The 12,560-nt window shown below is 48.1% G+C and overlaps 2 protein-coding genes across 10 annotated transcripts in view; both read right to left on the bottom strand.

The window, feature by feature from the left end:
* The window catches only part of AMER1 (APC membrane recruitment protein 1), an 82,300-nt gene that overhangs the window by 32,600 nt on the left and 37,140 nt on the right, over nucleotides 1-12,560 (bottom strand). For 5 of the 9 annotated variants that reach the window (XM_070366257.1, XM_005890991.3, XM_070366254.1 and 2 more), the window contains one exon: nucleotides 5,383-12,162. In XM_070366257.1, the coding sequence (XP_070222358.1) occupies nucleotides 8,706-12,062 (3,357 nt within the window). In that variant the 5' untranslated portion in view covers nucleotides 12,063-12,162 and the 3' untranslated portion in view covers nucleotides 5,383-8,705. Of the gene's footprint in view, nucleotides 1-5,382; nucleotides 12,163-12,560 lie in introns of those variants that run through there. The other 4 variants (XR_011463292.1, XR_011463291.1, XR_011463290.1 and 1 more) reach the window with 2 other exon arrangements.
* ARHGEF9 (Cdc42 guanine nucleotide exchange factor 9) overlaps nucleotides 1-12,560 on the bottom strand; it is a 554,493-nt gene that overhangs the window by 521,323 nt on the left and 20,610 nt on the right. The gene's annotated exons all lie outside the window — the stretch shown is intronic.

Genomic DNA, 12,560 nt, shown 5'->3' with positions numbered 1-12,560 from the left:
GACTAAAATCTTGGTGTCCTAAATTGTAGGACAGTGAAATAATTTTTTCCTTCAATAAAGCAGTATTTTGTGGCAGGGTAATTTCTGGAAATATTCATGTTTATTTATTTGCTGCCCCTCTATATCCCCACACCCCATACCCTACCCCTGCTACATGGAGGTAACCTGGCCCTTAAAAGACCTCTTGCAAGATGGATTTCACAGTGTAGAAAGCCAAAGCAGGCTGATATCACTGAATCTATCACTCTTTTATCAAAGTATGAAAACACCATTGATATATAAGGACAAGGAAAAGTCCTGAAAGAAAAAAAAAAATTGAAGAGGGATCCCTCCCACTCCCAGCCCCACGTAGGAATGGAGAGCTCCTAAGTCTGGGGCAGTAGAGAAGGATAAAAATGGCTTAGGGAAGTGCCTCAAAGATGGGGAGGAGATGGTTTTAAGGTACCCAGAGGGAGGCAGGACCTAGGACCTTGGGGCTCTCAGCTTCTCTTCCATCACTGCAGGCATGGAAAATGAGGGTATCAGTGGTGACTGGAATAGATTAGAGATTAGTTGCCTTTGCCTTAATTTCTGGGTAATACAAGTACCACTTGGATTCCAGTGCCAACCTTAAGTGGGTCCCCAGTCATGAAATACATGGAATTTTCTGCTTCTCTGCTAGAATGGGAGGTTTGGAGTCAGAATTCAGTTACTTTAAATAAAACAAACAAGGATTATTTTCTTGCCCACCCACATCTGAGTTTGTGGATGAACATGGATGTCCACTCCATTTTCTGCCTCTTGAAGGACATAAATATTAATTTTAATCACAGCATTTGTGGACAGAGCATCCACTTCCTGTTGGCACTGGGTTCTACATAGGAGCCCATTGGAAATCTCATGAGGTTCTCCATGGGCTGAGAGAAAATATGTTCAGGCATCCAGAGGAAGGAAGTGGAAAAGCAGGAGAGAAACTGAAGGAACAGAGGTGAGTAGCCTTCAAGAGCCCATCAGACAGCAATTATTCTTCCAGAAAATGAGACTGTTTCTCACTGTGACTGTTAAGTGATTTGCAATTAACTCTTCATGAGGAAATGCTCCAGTTGATGGTGAAGTTCTGAGTGGGCAGATGCCAGTTCTCCAAGCTCACATCTATTGATTCACTCTGCTAGTCATCTTTTTTCCCCAGGCTGCTTATTAGCAGGTTTAAATGGGAGAAGGGATAGGCCCACCTGGCTGGGAACAATTCTCAGAGATCCAAGGCTAGAGGTGGGAATGGGGAAAAGTAGTTGCTCCCTGGGCTCACAAGGGCCTCTGACCTGGGCTTGGAGCTGGGAAGCTTGGCTGGGCTCAGTGGGATAAAGAGGCAGTCAGAGGTCCAATTTAGCTTTAGCATGCTCTGACTTTGGGCCTGCTGCTGAGATTCAACTCCTAGCACCTTATCGTACATTGAAACAGCAGCTTCACTACAAGTGCAACAGAAAAAGCAGGAGATTTGAAGTCTAATGACCTGGTTGTGTGAATTTTGGCAAGGGTCTTAAACTTTCTGAGGCTCTGTTTTCTTATCTGAAAATGCAGATACAATAATGTCAACCTCATACAGTTAAGGTAAACATTACACAAGATAATGCAGTTAAAGTGTCTAGTGCCTGGCACATATCAATTATATTATTTATTTTGTGCTTGGAAAATTATTAGTAGTATTCTCTCACACCACATCTTTCACCCCAGCCTGCACATCCTCTTACCCATCCTGACTTGCAGTCAATGTTCTAGATCACCATGAGCAAGTCATTTCACTTCTCATGGCCTCCATGTCCTTATCTATAAAGTTGGGATGAAGTCATCCATTCTGCCCAACTGCTTCAGGGGCCTTTTAGAAAATAATGGAGATAGAAGAAATTTGCAGACTAGAAAGTGCTACCTCAGGCCACTTGTTCCTATTGGCTAGGTCTGGCCCCCAAAAGCCATACAGGCCAAAGTCTAGGAATTATCCAGAGAGAAAAGGAGCACAGTCACTGGGGCCCAGAATCCAGTCAGGGTAGAAGCAGTACAGAGCTAGCAGCTTGTCTACAGCATCCTCCAAAAGACTTCCACAAATGTCTCTTGTCTATCAGATTTCCATCTGCTCTAAACAGAAATGAGGAACAAAGAAGGTCCATTCACTATGCACAACCCCAGCGCCCAAGCAGACCAGAGAACAGCACTAGAGCTGACCAAGGCAGTTTTCTTGATGATCTAAGAAAGGTCTTTAGAGGTTCCCTCCACCAATGGCTCTCTCCAGTATTGCTAAGGACTCCCCAGAGGGTCACAGCGAACGTAGCCATTAGTCACAGTAGGAAGAGGTCTAATACATCAGTCATGCTGGGAACCACAACAGAACTCCCCCCAAGTCCAGCTGAATTAGAATAGGGTGGGACGTGCTGGATTTGGGAGAAGGCAATGGCACCCCACTCCAGTACTCTTGCCTGGAAAACCCCATGGACGGAGGAGCCTAATGGGCTGCAGTCCATGGGGTCGCTAAGAGTCGGACATGACTGAGTGACTTCACTTTCACTTTTTACTTTCATGCATTGGAGAAGGAAATGGCAACCCAGTCCAGTGTTCTTGCCTGGAGAATCCCAGGGATGGGGGAGCCTGGTGGGCTGCCGTCTATGGGGTCACACAGAGTCGGACACGACTGAAGCGACTTAGCAGCAGCAGCAGCAGTGCTGGATTTAGGTAGTTGAAAAAATTCCATAGGTCACTCCTAGCCCAGTCTTGTCTTACATATTGAAACTAGTCTAGTCAAATCTATGCCCATGTGCTGTGTGTGTGTGCTTAGTCACTCAGTCATGCCCAACTCTTTGCAACACTTTGGACTGTAGCCCGCCAGATTCCTCTGTCCATGGGGATTCTCAAGGCAAGAACACTGGAGTGGGTTACCATTTCCTCCCCCAGGAGATCTTTCCAACCCAGGGATCAAACTCTCATCTCCTGCATTGCATGAAGATTCTTTACCTGCTGAGCCATCAGGGAAGCCTAATGTATGCCCATGCCACCCATATATTATTATTGGGGAAACTGAGACTCACAAGGAGAATGGATTTGCCCAAGTCCTCACTGATTAATGAGGGGCAAAAATTACAGCAGAAATCTAAGCCTCCCTGACCCCCATGAATTTCCCATGGATGTAATAAGGCCTTTCCAGAAGTTGTTGCCCCAAAAGTCCCCTGAGCAACTATGCTTCCTTCAATGAGAGCCCAGGACAGAGAATTCAATTTCTATACATCATTATCAACTTCCCTTCCAGAATGTTCCTTTTTCTCTCTTGCTAATTTGTGCCTATTTTGGCTTTGCTTGATTCATGACGTCCTGGGGGCCAATAAGCATCTTAGTCTGAAAAGGGGCCCCAAGGAGCCTAGGAGCCCTATCCACAGCACATTCAAGCAGCTATTTTAGTCCTCCAGACACCCTTGCTTACCAGGGATGAATGAAAAGAGTTTGGATTAGAGAAATCTGAGCCATTAACACAGTCACCTTCTCCTAGTTGATGGCATAATAGAAAGGGGGAGAGTGATTACTGCTTAGGCTAGAAAAGGCCTGGAAATCGGGATATGACCTAGGTGACTGAGTTATTGCTGTGGTACACCTCTGGTGCCAACAGATTAGATGATTTGCAATAGGGCAGAAGCCACATGCTCCCCACTCAGCCCCACAATTAAATAGGTGGGGCAGCCTGGCCAGCAGCTCTGCCCATAGGCCTGAGTAAAGGATGCTGTTCTTTTCAGGTTGGCCTGAGAGTCTTACCATGAAATGTATCCTTTGGCTTGAGCCATGGGTAAGAGGTTCACACCTCTGCCTCCCAGCTGGTGGGGAGGCTAACACATTTACATGAACTGAGGTTAATTTCAGAAGTGCTAGCCAGCTCCCTGGCAGGTTTCAGGCCATGGACAATATGATGGAGAGTACTACATCATCAGATTGAGATGCAGGGGATGGTTTGGATGAACTGAAGTTAAATTTTCCTTTACTTTCAGCTCTTCTTTCCCCCTTGCTAGTTGACGCCTCACATCCCTTTGCTTTCTTCATTTCCCTTCAAGGGCAAACCCAGCAACCATGGGTCACAGGCATACTGATGTGGAACAAACCACAAGAATGCGCTTTAGTGACCGGGGGTCCCTCTTGAACCCAGTTTATTAACATTCAGTAAAAGAAATATTCGTTGTTACAAACAGGCAGTGCATCAAGATATCCAGACATCAATGAGAACTAGGATTGGAGAGGTCACAATCCAGGCAATTCCATGATGTCTCAGGGATAAGGAAGGGGAAGCTAGGGCACATCCAGGGGCCATGCTTCCCATTTTTCACTGGGAGAGAAAGAACTCTTATACCTGGGGTAAGGATGTACTGCAGTTTCCAACTTCTTCCCTTTGTCCCCCAGCCATTTTATTTAACATGACCTAAGTATACATTCTTGGTTCCCCCCAACCCCACCCCACCCCACCCCACCCCCATATACATCAGGGAAAATAAGCACCAATAGTAACAAGAATAATAATTAAAGCCCCGCCTCTCAGTAGGTCCAGTCCTCACACACACACATGCCATGTGAATTTTCTTCTTTGGAGTGACTATATAATGGAAAAGTAGGGAATCAGGCCAGCAAGCCATCACCCTAATAGTCACTGTTCCCCCAAAGTTCCATCCATGTGTGAGCTGGAGCACAGCAGGGGAGTGGGAATGGTGGTAGAGGAAGAGATTCCCCCAAAGCAGCAAGAGGGATCAAGGAATTCCCCAACGTCTCTTCTGGGTGAATGTCACAATCAACTGAGCTCCTGGAAAGTCCCATGTAAGAGACTTCCTCAATGAGATGGCTAATTCCTGATGGTTTAAGCATCACTTTCATTTGTCTCCCCCAGCTTCTTAGGGAAAGGGGGAATAGTTGAGAAATCTCCTGCCCTCCTTACTGGGTGGAGAATACCCCCAAAATGTTCTTTGGAGAAACCCAACATGACAAATAGCAAAACATGGGCATTCTGGTTTCAAAACTAGAGCGGAAAACATAAAGAGGAGAGAGACACAGACATGAGTACTTCTAGAAGATCTACACACAGGGAAAGGTGAGTCTGAAAGAAAAAAATAAAACCATAAAAAGACATGCTATCTATCAGGTTCCACATGCCTGAGTCACCTGGCATTTGTCTTAATACCTGGGCATCTTATGCTGTCCCTATCATGGAGGGAGGGGATGGACAGTGCGATACATCAGGGATGGGGAGAGGGGAAAGAGCGAGGGTCCTGGGCAATTGAGATGCCAGCCCTCTGCACAAGCAGCAGCAATTTTTGTGTCATCTTCGTTTTGTCTAAAACTGTAAACAGCACCGCTTAAAAATAAAATACATCAGAAAAGAACAATTGGTACATTGTTTTCCATGAATATAAAATGCAAACAATACAAAAATAGATAATTGACTTTTGAGATATATATATATATATAGGTATATATATATATATATATTAAAAACAACTTGGATGCAACATACACATGGGTAAACTTGAAGTCTCCCTGCTAAACCCCGTCTCCCTCTAGCAATTGGGCCTGAGGGCCGAGGGCAGGTGGGGTGGTAGTAGTGGCAAGGGTAGGAAAGTCACTGGCAGCAGGATGAGGGGAATGCACCTTGGGTGTGGGAAGCTACTTCCCTCCTTGGTACAGTATTGAGGGAGAAAAGACTGGTGTTGACCAAAGCCTTTGGCCCAGAAGGCTCCTGGACTGGTGCCTAAGTTGAGTCCAGATGATTGGGGCAGGCCTTAAAAGAGCCCCAAGGCAGGGCTTCCTTGAAGACGTTAAAACAGAGAAACTGACAGCCCTGGGAGAGACATTCTAAGTGGTCTTCTCTATCCACAGTCATTGGTCCCCTAAGGATCAGTCTCATTTGGAAATTCTCAGGATCAGAGCTATCTGACACTATATATAAGCCTGCTTGCTGGATAGCTAAGAGCAGTCACCTTCTCTCAAGTCGTACCTTCCTGTGAAGTCACATCCAAAAACATTGACCTTGCAATGCTGAAATGGTGTTCATTTGTGGACTTAACATCTACACATTTAGTAGTCTGGGACATATTTGGTGTTAGCCAAGCAAACACTGGTGTATGTTTGGGGAGAGGCCTAGAGCTTGGCTGGCTCTCCCAGTGTCACCCTGTGCTGTCACACAAGTCTCCAGCTGGTCCTCCTTCCTCTTCTAGGCCACAGCTGGGATTCAGAAATGAACTGCTTGGATCTAGAGTAGACTCAAAGGAGGCTGCTTCTGCAGCCATGCACCCTGACTGCCTTATTTCTGATGGTGAGGATCCTATCTCTGGGCTGGCCAGGACAGTGAAAGGACTTGCAGGCAGCAGTGTTCAAAGCATGAGCTGATGCTCAGTCCTAAAACTTACTGTGATATGAGACCTTCCAAAGCCCAGCAATGTGTGTCAGGGCTATGACTGCCCTCTTCAGAGGTGGTACCTCTTGCTGCCCTCTTGTTAGAGACTGTAGCTCTCAGCCCTTGGCCAAAGGCTGACCACCTACTTTTTCTCTTCTCAGACAGGTTGGTGATCCAGCAGGCTCTGGTGGTTGGTGATGGTTCTACTACCTGCTGTGGTTGGCACAGTCTACATACAAACAGGAGCTTGTGCTGCCCTGAAGGACAAGCAGAGACAGAAGAGGCAAGTGGTGAGCGTTCCTCTGTTGTAAAGGCATTTGGTGAGTGTCTCCTTCCTGCCAAACAGCCAGGCCAATTTTAGTCCCACCCTCCCAGGGCAACTTTGGTGAGAAGCCAGAATTGGGGCACTTCTCTCTTGGAATGCTATGCTAGGGTTGAGGAGGGCCTTTCTCACCTTCTTTGATTCTCCAGCTTCATGACTGACAGATTTCTTCACAATGCAGACAAAGTCATCCCTTGAGTGCTGGTGTCGGTGCCATGCAAATTCATGTGGTGCTTCCAGGGGTACACCTTCTACCATCCAGGTGTACTTTTTGTGGGGATGGGCACTGGGCCAACCCCAATCCGAAAAATGGTGACAAAGACCAGCACACACATCCCATGGCCAAGGGGCAGTTTTCCCACAAAGTCATCTCAACTTCAGGTGGCAGGCAACAGCATCTCTTCTGGAATACCAAGAGCCCTGTTTGCCTCTTAATAGGCATGGAGATGGGTGGAGGATGGGGACAGGATCAAGGGAGCAAGGATCATAATTTGGGTCAACATGCCTAGGTAAAAAGTTTCATATACCATTTCCAATGGTGAAATTTAAAAGGACCCCTCCGTATTGGTGATTAATGAGAGATAGAGCCTGGTAAGATTAGCCTGTTGCAATGTCTTCCTGACAGCAACTCTTCCTCACCAATATTTCCAAGCTAGTTTAACATGAAAACTGTGTGAATGCAGAAATAAGGGTGCCATTCTTTCCATAAGGAGCTGCAATTACCACACAAATCGGAGTCCTTCAGCTTGGCAGACTGAGGGCAGATCAGTCTTTCCTCTCAAGACGCCCAGTCCTATGATGATACTAAGAACTTGGCTAATTGGAAAATGAAGGCTCTTTAGAAAAACTGGAACAGTAACCTAAATACCCTTGGTGTCCTGTCTCTTGGGAATGCTAGCATGAAGCCTCTTTAAAGCATCCAGTGAAAGGGTGGGCAAGGCTTAAGGAAGTTTTTGTCTTTGGGGGAAAGCAATTTTCCCTTTTAAGAAGCTGAGTTGACATGAGCTCTGCAATGTATGAAATCCTCTCTTCTGTGAAAAGAATGAATGAATTCCTTTTCCTATCCTTCTCCTGCAACCTGTAAAAATCCCATCCCCTACAGCTGAGCCTAGTTTAGGCCACTTCTCTTCCCGTATCTCGATTAAAAGAATGTGTTCCTTGTAATGAGATAACGAAAATTTCCTTTGGAGAAAAAAAAAAAGAACCAAAATTCAAAAGCATCTGCAATTCAGGCTGTCACAAGCTTAAAGAAACGAAGAAGGAAAAAACATCCTATCATTCTGGAGCTCAAGACCTATGGTAGTGTCTACAATATAACCCTGTCTTGTTTGCAACTAGATGAATTTGGTCATTACATTAAGGAAATTAGCATTTTTGTCTTCAACCCAAGCTATAGCAGGCCAGGTTAAAAGACCCTCGCTGGTTATGATACCTAAGTCCATAGCAACAGGCAGTGTGACACATGCTACTTGATCCTCTCTGAGGACAGCTAGCTGGGGCTACTAGATTATACTATCTGATGTGATGGTGGCAGCTATGCCAAGACCAAAGGAAGTGGGAGTGGGTAGGATTTGTACCATAATTTTACACTGCTAATAGCAAACAAGCTCCTTGTCCCCAAGTGGGAGGCAGTGTAGACTTGGCTGCTCATCTACTGGATGGAAAAATGGCAGAGATTTTATACATATATAAAATCACTACCTTGGCAATTGGAATAGGCACAAAATTAGAGCATTTCTAACCCTGCATGGGTCACAAGGTAAAAACCAAAAACAAAAATTGGAGCACAGAAGCAGCAATCTCCCAGGGCAGATGTACTTGAGCTGAATGTGGCCACAGAAGGGAAGTGGGAAAACAAAGGTGAAAACTCATAGGAGCTTTCCTTGGCCAAAAGGATTTTCAAGTTAAACAGTAACCCCCACCCCCACCCCTCTGCCCAACCCTGATCCCCATTCACATGCTCAGGCCCCATGCCCCTCACTCCAGAATTGATGATGACTACTCAGCTAGTTTTCCATTCATAGCAGTGGAGGAGCAGCTGGTGGGGAGAGAGGCACCTTGCTCAGCCTTCTCTGACAGGTCAAGGCGGGAAGCCCCATAGTGAATGGGCTGAGGCTCTGGGGGCTCAGGCCGGATCCTGGGCAGCTGAGGGATGCCATGAGTAATGCCCACAGGCTTGGCCTGGGGCACAGGGCTGGGGCTGAAGCCTCCAGAAATGGAGGAACAACTGGGCTCATCAACAGGCAGCAGCACATCTTGAGGCCTGGCCCTCACACTCTGGGAGGCCTTTGGCTGGAGGTTATAACAAGGGCCCATGGGCAGGGGTAGGTGCGAAGGCCGAGCTAGCTGAGACTTGGATTCCCCAGGTGCTCTTGGCTCTGGCCCTGATACTGAGAGCAACATTGACATGGTGAAAGGAGATATGCAACAGACTGCCTGCCCAAATGGATGGCTAGAAGGCCCATCCAACTGGCTAGGACTTATCCAGGCATGGCCAGGCCCCACTGGGAGAGGACAGGGAGCCCAGGCAGGCCAGTCGTAGGTTACTGGAGGTTCAGTATAGAGAGATAGGGGACTGTCTCGGCCCCATTCTTCCTCCTCCTCTTCTTCTTCTGAATCTTCTTGCTGGGCCTGAAGCTCATCAGACTCCATATAGCCTTGGGTCAGGTGAGAATTGGAGAGCTCCAGCTCCAGGGTCTCAGCAGTGTCAAGGGAGCGGCTCCTCCTGCTGAGGGCCATGGCAGCAGGTGGAGGACGAGGGTGCATGCCAGGTAGTCCCAAGTATCGAGGGAGACTGCTCACACCCCAGGGTAGGCCTTGGTAGAATCGGCTGCGGTAGTTGTTGAAGGCATATTTCTGATAGTAGCCCAGTTCAAAAGCTTCCAAGGAGGCTGCAAGGTCTTCATCATTGTGGAACTCAGGGTTTTCTTCACACTTGCCTTCCCCATCCCGTTCCACATCAGCAATATCAAAGGTCACCATGGGAGGCAGCTCAGGAAGGTTTTGAGTAAAGGATGAATCAGAGTCAGAGCTGCAGGACATGCTGGAGAAGAGGTTCCCATTGCTGGTGAACTCCACGAGGGCCTGAGAGAAACTCACTGTAGCATTCCCTTCCTTCTCAACATCCTCTTCCTCTGGCTCCTCAGGGGGTGAATAAGTAGGGTAGGCCCTCCTGGGAGATCCTCCAAAATTTGCTTCTTGCATGTCTGGCTCAAACATAGCATCACTCTGGAAGAGTTGCATCAGGCAAGTACTTTGATCTTTCTTGGAGCAGGTTCCCTCAAAACGTTTCTCCAAAGGACGGAAGTCCCTCCAGTCTGGCTCGCTGCTTGCAGTGGCAGGGAAAGCTGATGTGGTTCCTCTGTGGGAAGTCTGAGAGGCCCCTGATGCCCCTTCCACCAGACCCATCACTGATGGGCCTAAAGGCCTCATTTGATACTCTATGACGGGCTTCTCCTGCCGCACCTGGGCCTCTCGGACTTGAGGCTCTCGACCACAGACCTCTTGGCCACAGGCCTCCCTGGCATAGGCCTCTCGAGGTCGGGCCTCTCTGACATAAGCTTCTCGGGTGTGGGCCTCTCGAGCATGGGCCTCTCTGGTGTGAGCCTCTTGGGCACATGCTTCCCGGGCCTCTCGCTGCTCCCGCTGAAGCTCCCAATATAGCAACTGTTTCTGGATGGCTACTAGCCGTTCTTCCTCTGTCTCCATTGCCCCAGGTGGCCGAGGGGAAGAAAAGGGCTCAAAGTTCAAGAAGGGGTCAAACATCTCAGAGCTGTGACAATGGAGGTCATAAAGGCAGTCATCCCCAGGTGGGGAGTTCTCAAGACTATCATCTGGCTCATAGAACTCATAGAGGGCATCACCACTATAGCTGTCTCGGGGCAAGCAATCCCTATGGACAAGCCCCAGGGCCTCACCTGAATCATCCTCAAGTCCTGGTGTAGTGGAGTCATAATAACCCTCATCACTATTGGGGGCGGACTCTTGCTGATCACTCTGAGGAGTCAAAAGTTCCCCAGGGGCTGAGCCAGGATAAGACCTAACTGGGTCAAGAAGCATGTAGCCAAGATGGCCTGGGGATGTTGTGGGATGGTAGCCTGGATTTAGTATGGGCCTTGGGTACATCTGGGAACTTGCCCACAGATACTCTAAATCATCATCTTCTTCCTCCTTGACTTCTTCTCCCTCTTCTAATTCCACCTCCTCTTCCTCTTCTTCCTCATCATCATCATCAGGCAAGGCCATCTCTTCGCCCCCTCCTTGGTAGGTCACCAAGCAGGAACTTCGTTTGGTTCCATCTCGGTTGGCCCTCTGGCCTCCAGAGGCCATGCTATCTGTCATACTATCCATATCCTGTTCTGCTATTATGTCACCACAACCTGTCAGTGAGTCAAAACTCTTCAGAGATGTGACATCCCCAAAGAGGAGGCTCAGCTGGTCTCCTAAAGGGCCATTGGGTGGATTTACCTCTCCTGCCACAAGCTTCTCCCCTGTTTCTGGACTATGGAACTCCTCTGGGCCACTGGCTTCAGGGGCAGGTTTGGGCTGCAAGAATGCTGAGACAAAGGCCTCCAAGGTTTTTTCTGCATCTTTAAAGGCTGCTTTCTCAGTGGCTGCCAGAGAAGTCTCTGATATTGAAGGAATGTTCGGCCCAGGGACATCTTGAAATTTGGCATTTTCCTTTCTTGGGGCTTGGAGGACCTCATCAGCGTGGGACAGAAGGGCTGAGCTCACATACTCATGAGGCCTGGCTCTGGCCCCCTCAGACTCCTTGGCTCCTGGATTGCTTTGCTCAGCCCCAGAGACCTTGCTCTTCCGGTGACGCCGGATACTACTGAAAAAACCTTTCAGGCCTTTTTTTGGCTTGGGCACAAAGTGAGCCTTCTCAGCCCCAGCTTTCTCCGTGGCTCCAGCCACAGACCTCTTGCATCTGGAGTCTGTCTCCAAAGACCCATGGACACTCTGAGAGCTGGGAAGTTGGCATGATGACTCAGGCAAAGGTAAGGAGAGGCCAGTTCCTTCACTGACAATGTCTTCAGGGTCATGGACTGCTTCACTCAGGCCATCGTGGGTCTTGCTCTTGCTAAGACCCTTCTTAGAACTGCCTTTCCCAGAACCTTTGCTTCGTCCCCCTCCAAAGAAACTAGGCAGGGTACAGATGCCCTTCTTGCCACCAAAGAGTTTCATGGCAGTTTTCTTCAGCCTACCTGGACCAGATGAGGGTGGCTCTGATGTGGGCCTTTCTGTTGTCTCAGATGCCTTGTTTTTGGCCCCTTTCTCTGTCCCTTGATCCTGGGTATCCATAGAGACTGTTGTTCCCTTGGCCTGAGCAGCTTCATCCTTTCGGGTCTCCATGATGGTGGGGAAAACTCAGGTATATTCAGCTAAAAAATGCAGCCTTTTGGCTTCTCGGCACTGTTATAACATCATCAGTCAGGAAGCATCACAGCTGGGGCTGAAGATAAGGGAGACAAAGAGAGACAGTACTGGTGAGCAAGCATCCAGGCTGGGTTTGTTTTCACAGGTGTCTGTGGTTTCAGGCTTGAATTGAACCACAAAGAAAGAAAATGTAGGGAAAACCTTAATGCACTCCATATGCTTGGCTTGCTGGGTCAGACCCCTCTGGGCCACAAAGCAGCAAAACCATACACTGAGCAACAGGCAGCCATGACCCCTATCCCAAAACCATACACTGAGCAACAGGCAGCCATGACCCCTATCCCGTTTGCTGGGTCTACTCACTTCAGGTCACCTTAAGTTCAGGGGAGCACACTGGGCAGGGAGAATTGCAAATATGAAAAAGGCCCAGGTGCTATTGGCCACAGGAGGGGTGGTGTAGGAAGGTGGAAGGGA

Source organism: Bos mutus, chromosome X (assembly GCF_027580195.1).
Source record: "Bos mutus isolate GX-2022 chromosome X, NWIPB_WYAK_1.1, whole genome shotgun sequence".
In the NCBI taxonomy this organism is placed as follows: Eukaryota; Metazoa; Chordata; class Mammalia; order Artiodactyla; family Bovidae; genus Bos; species Bos mutus.
Note: the sequence above shows the minus strand (reverse complement) of the source record. Positions and strands in the feature narration are given on the sequence as shown.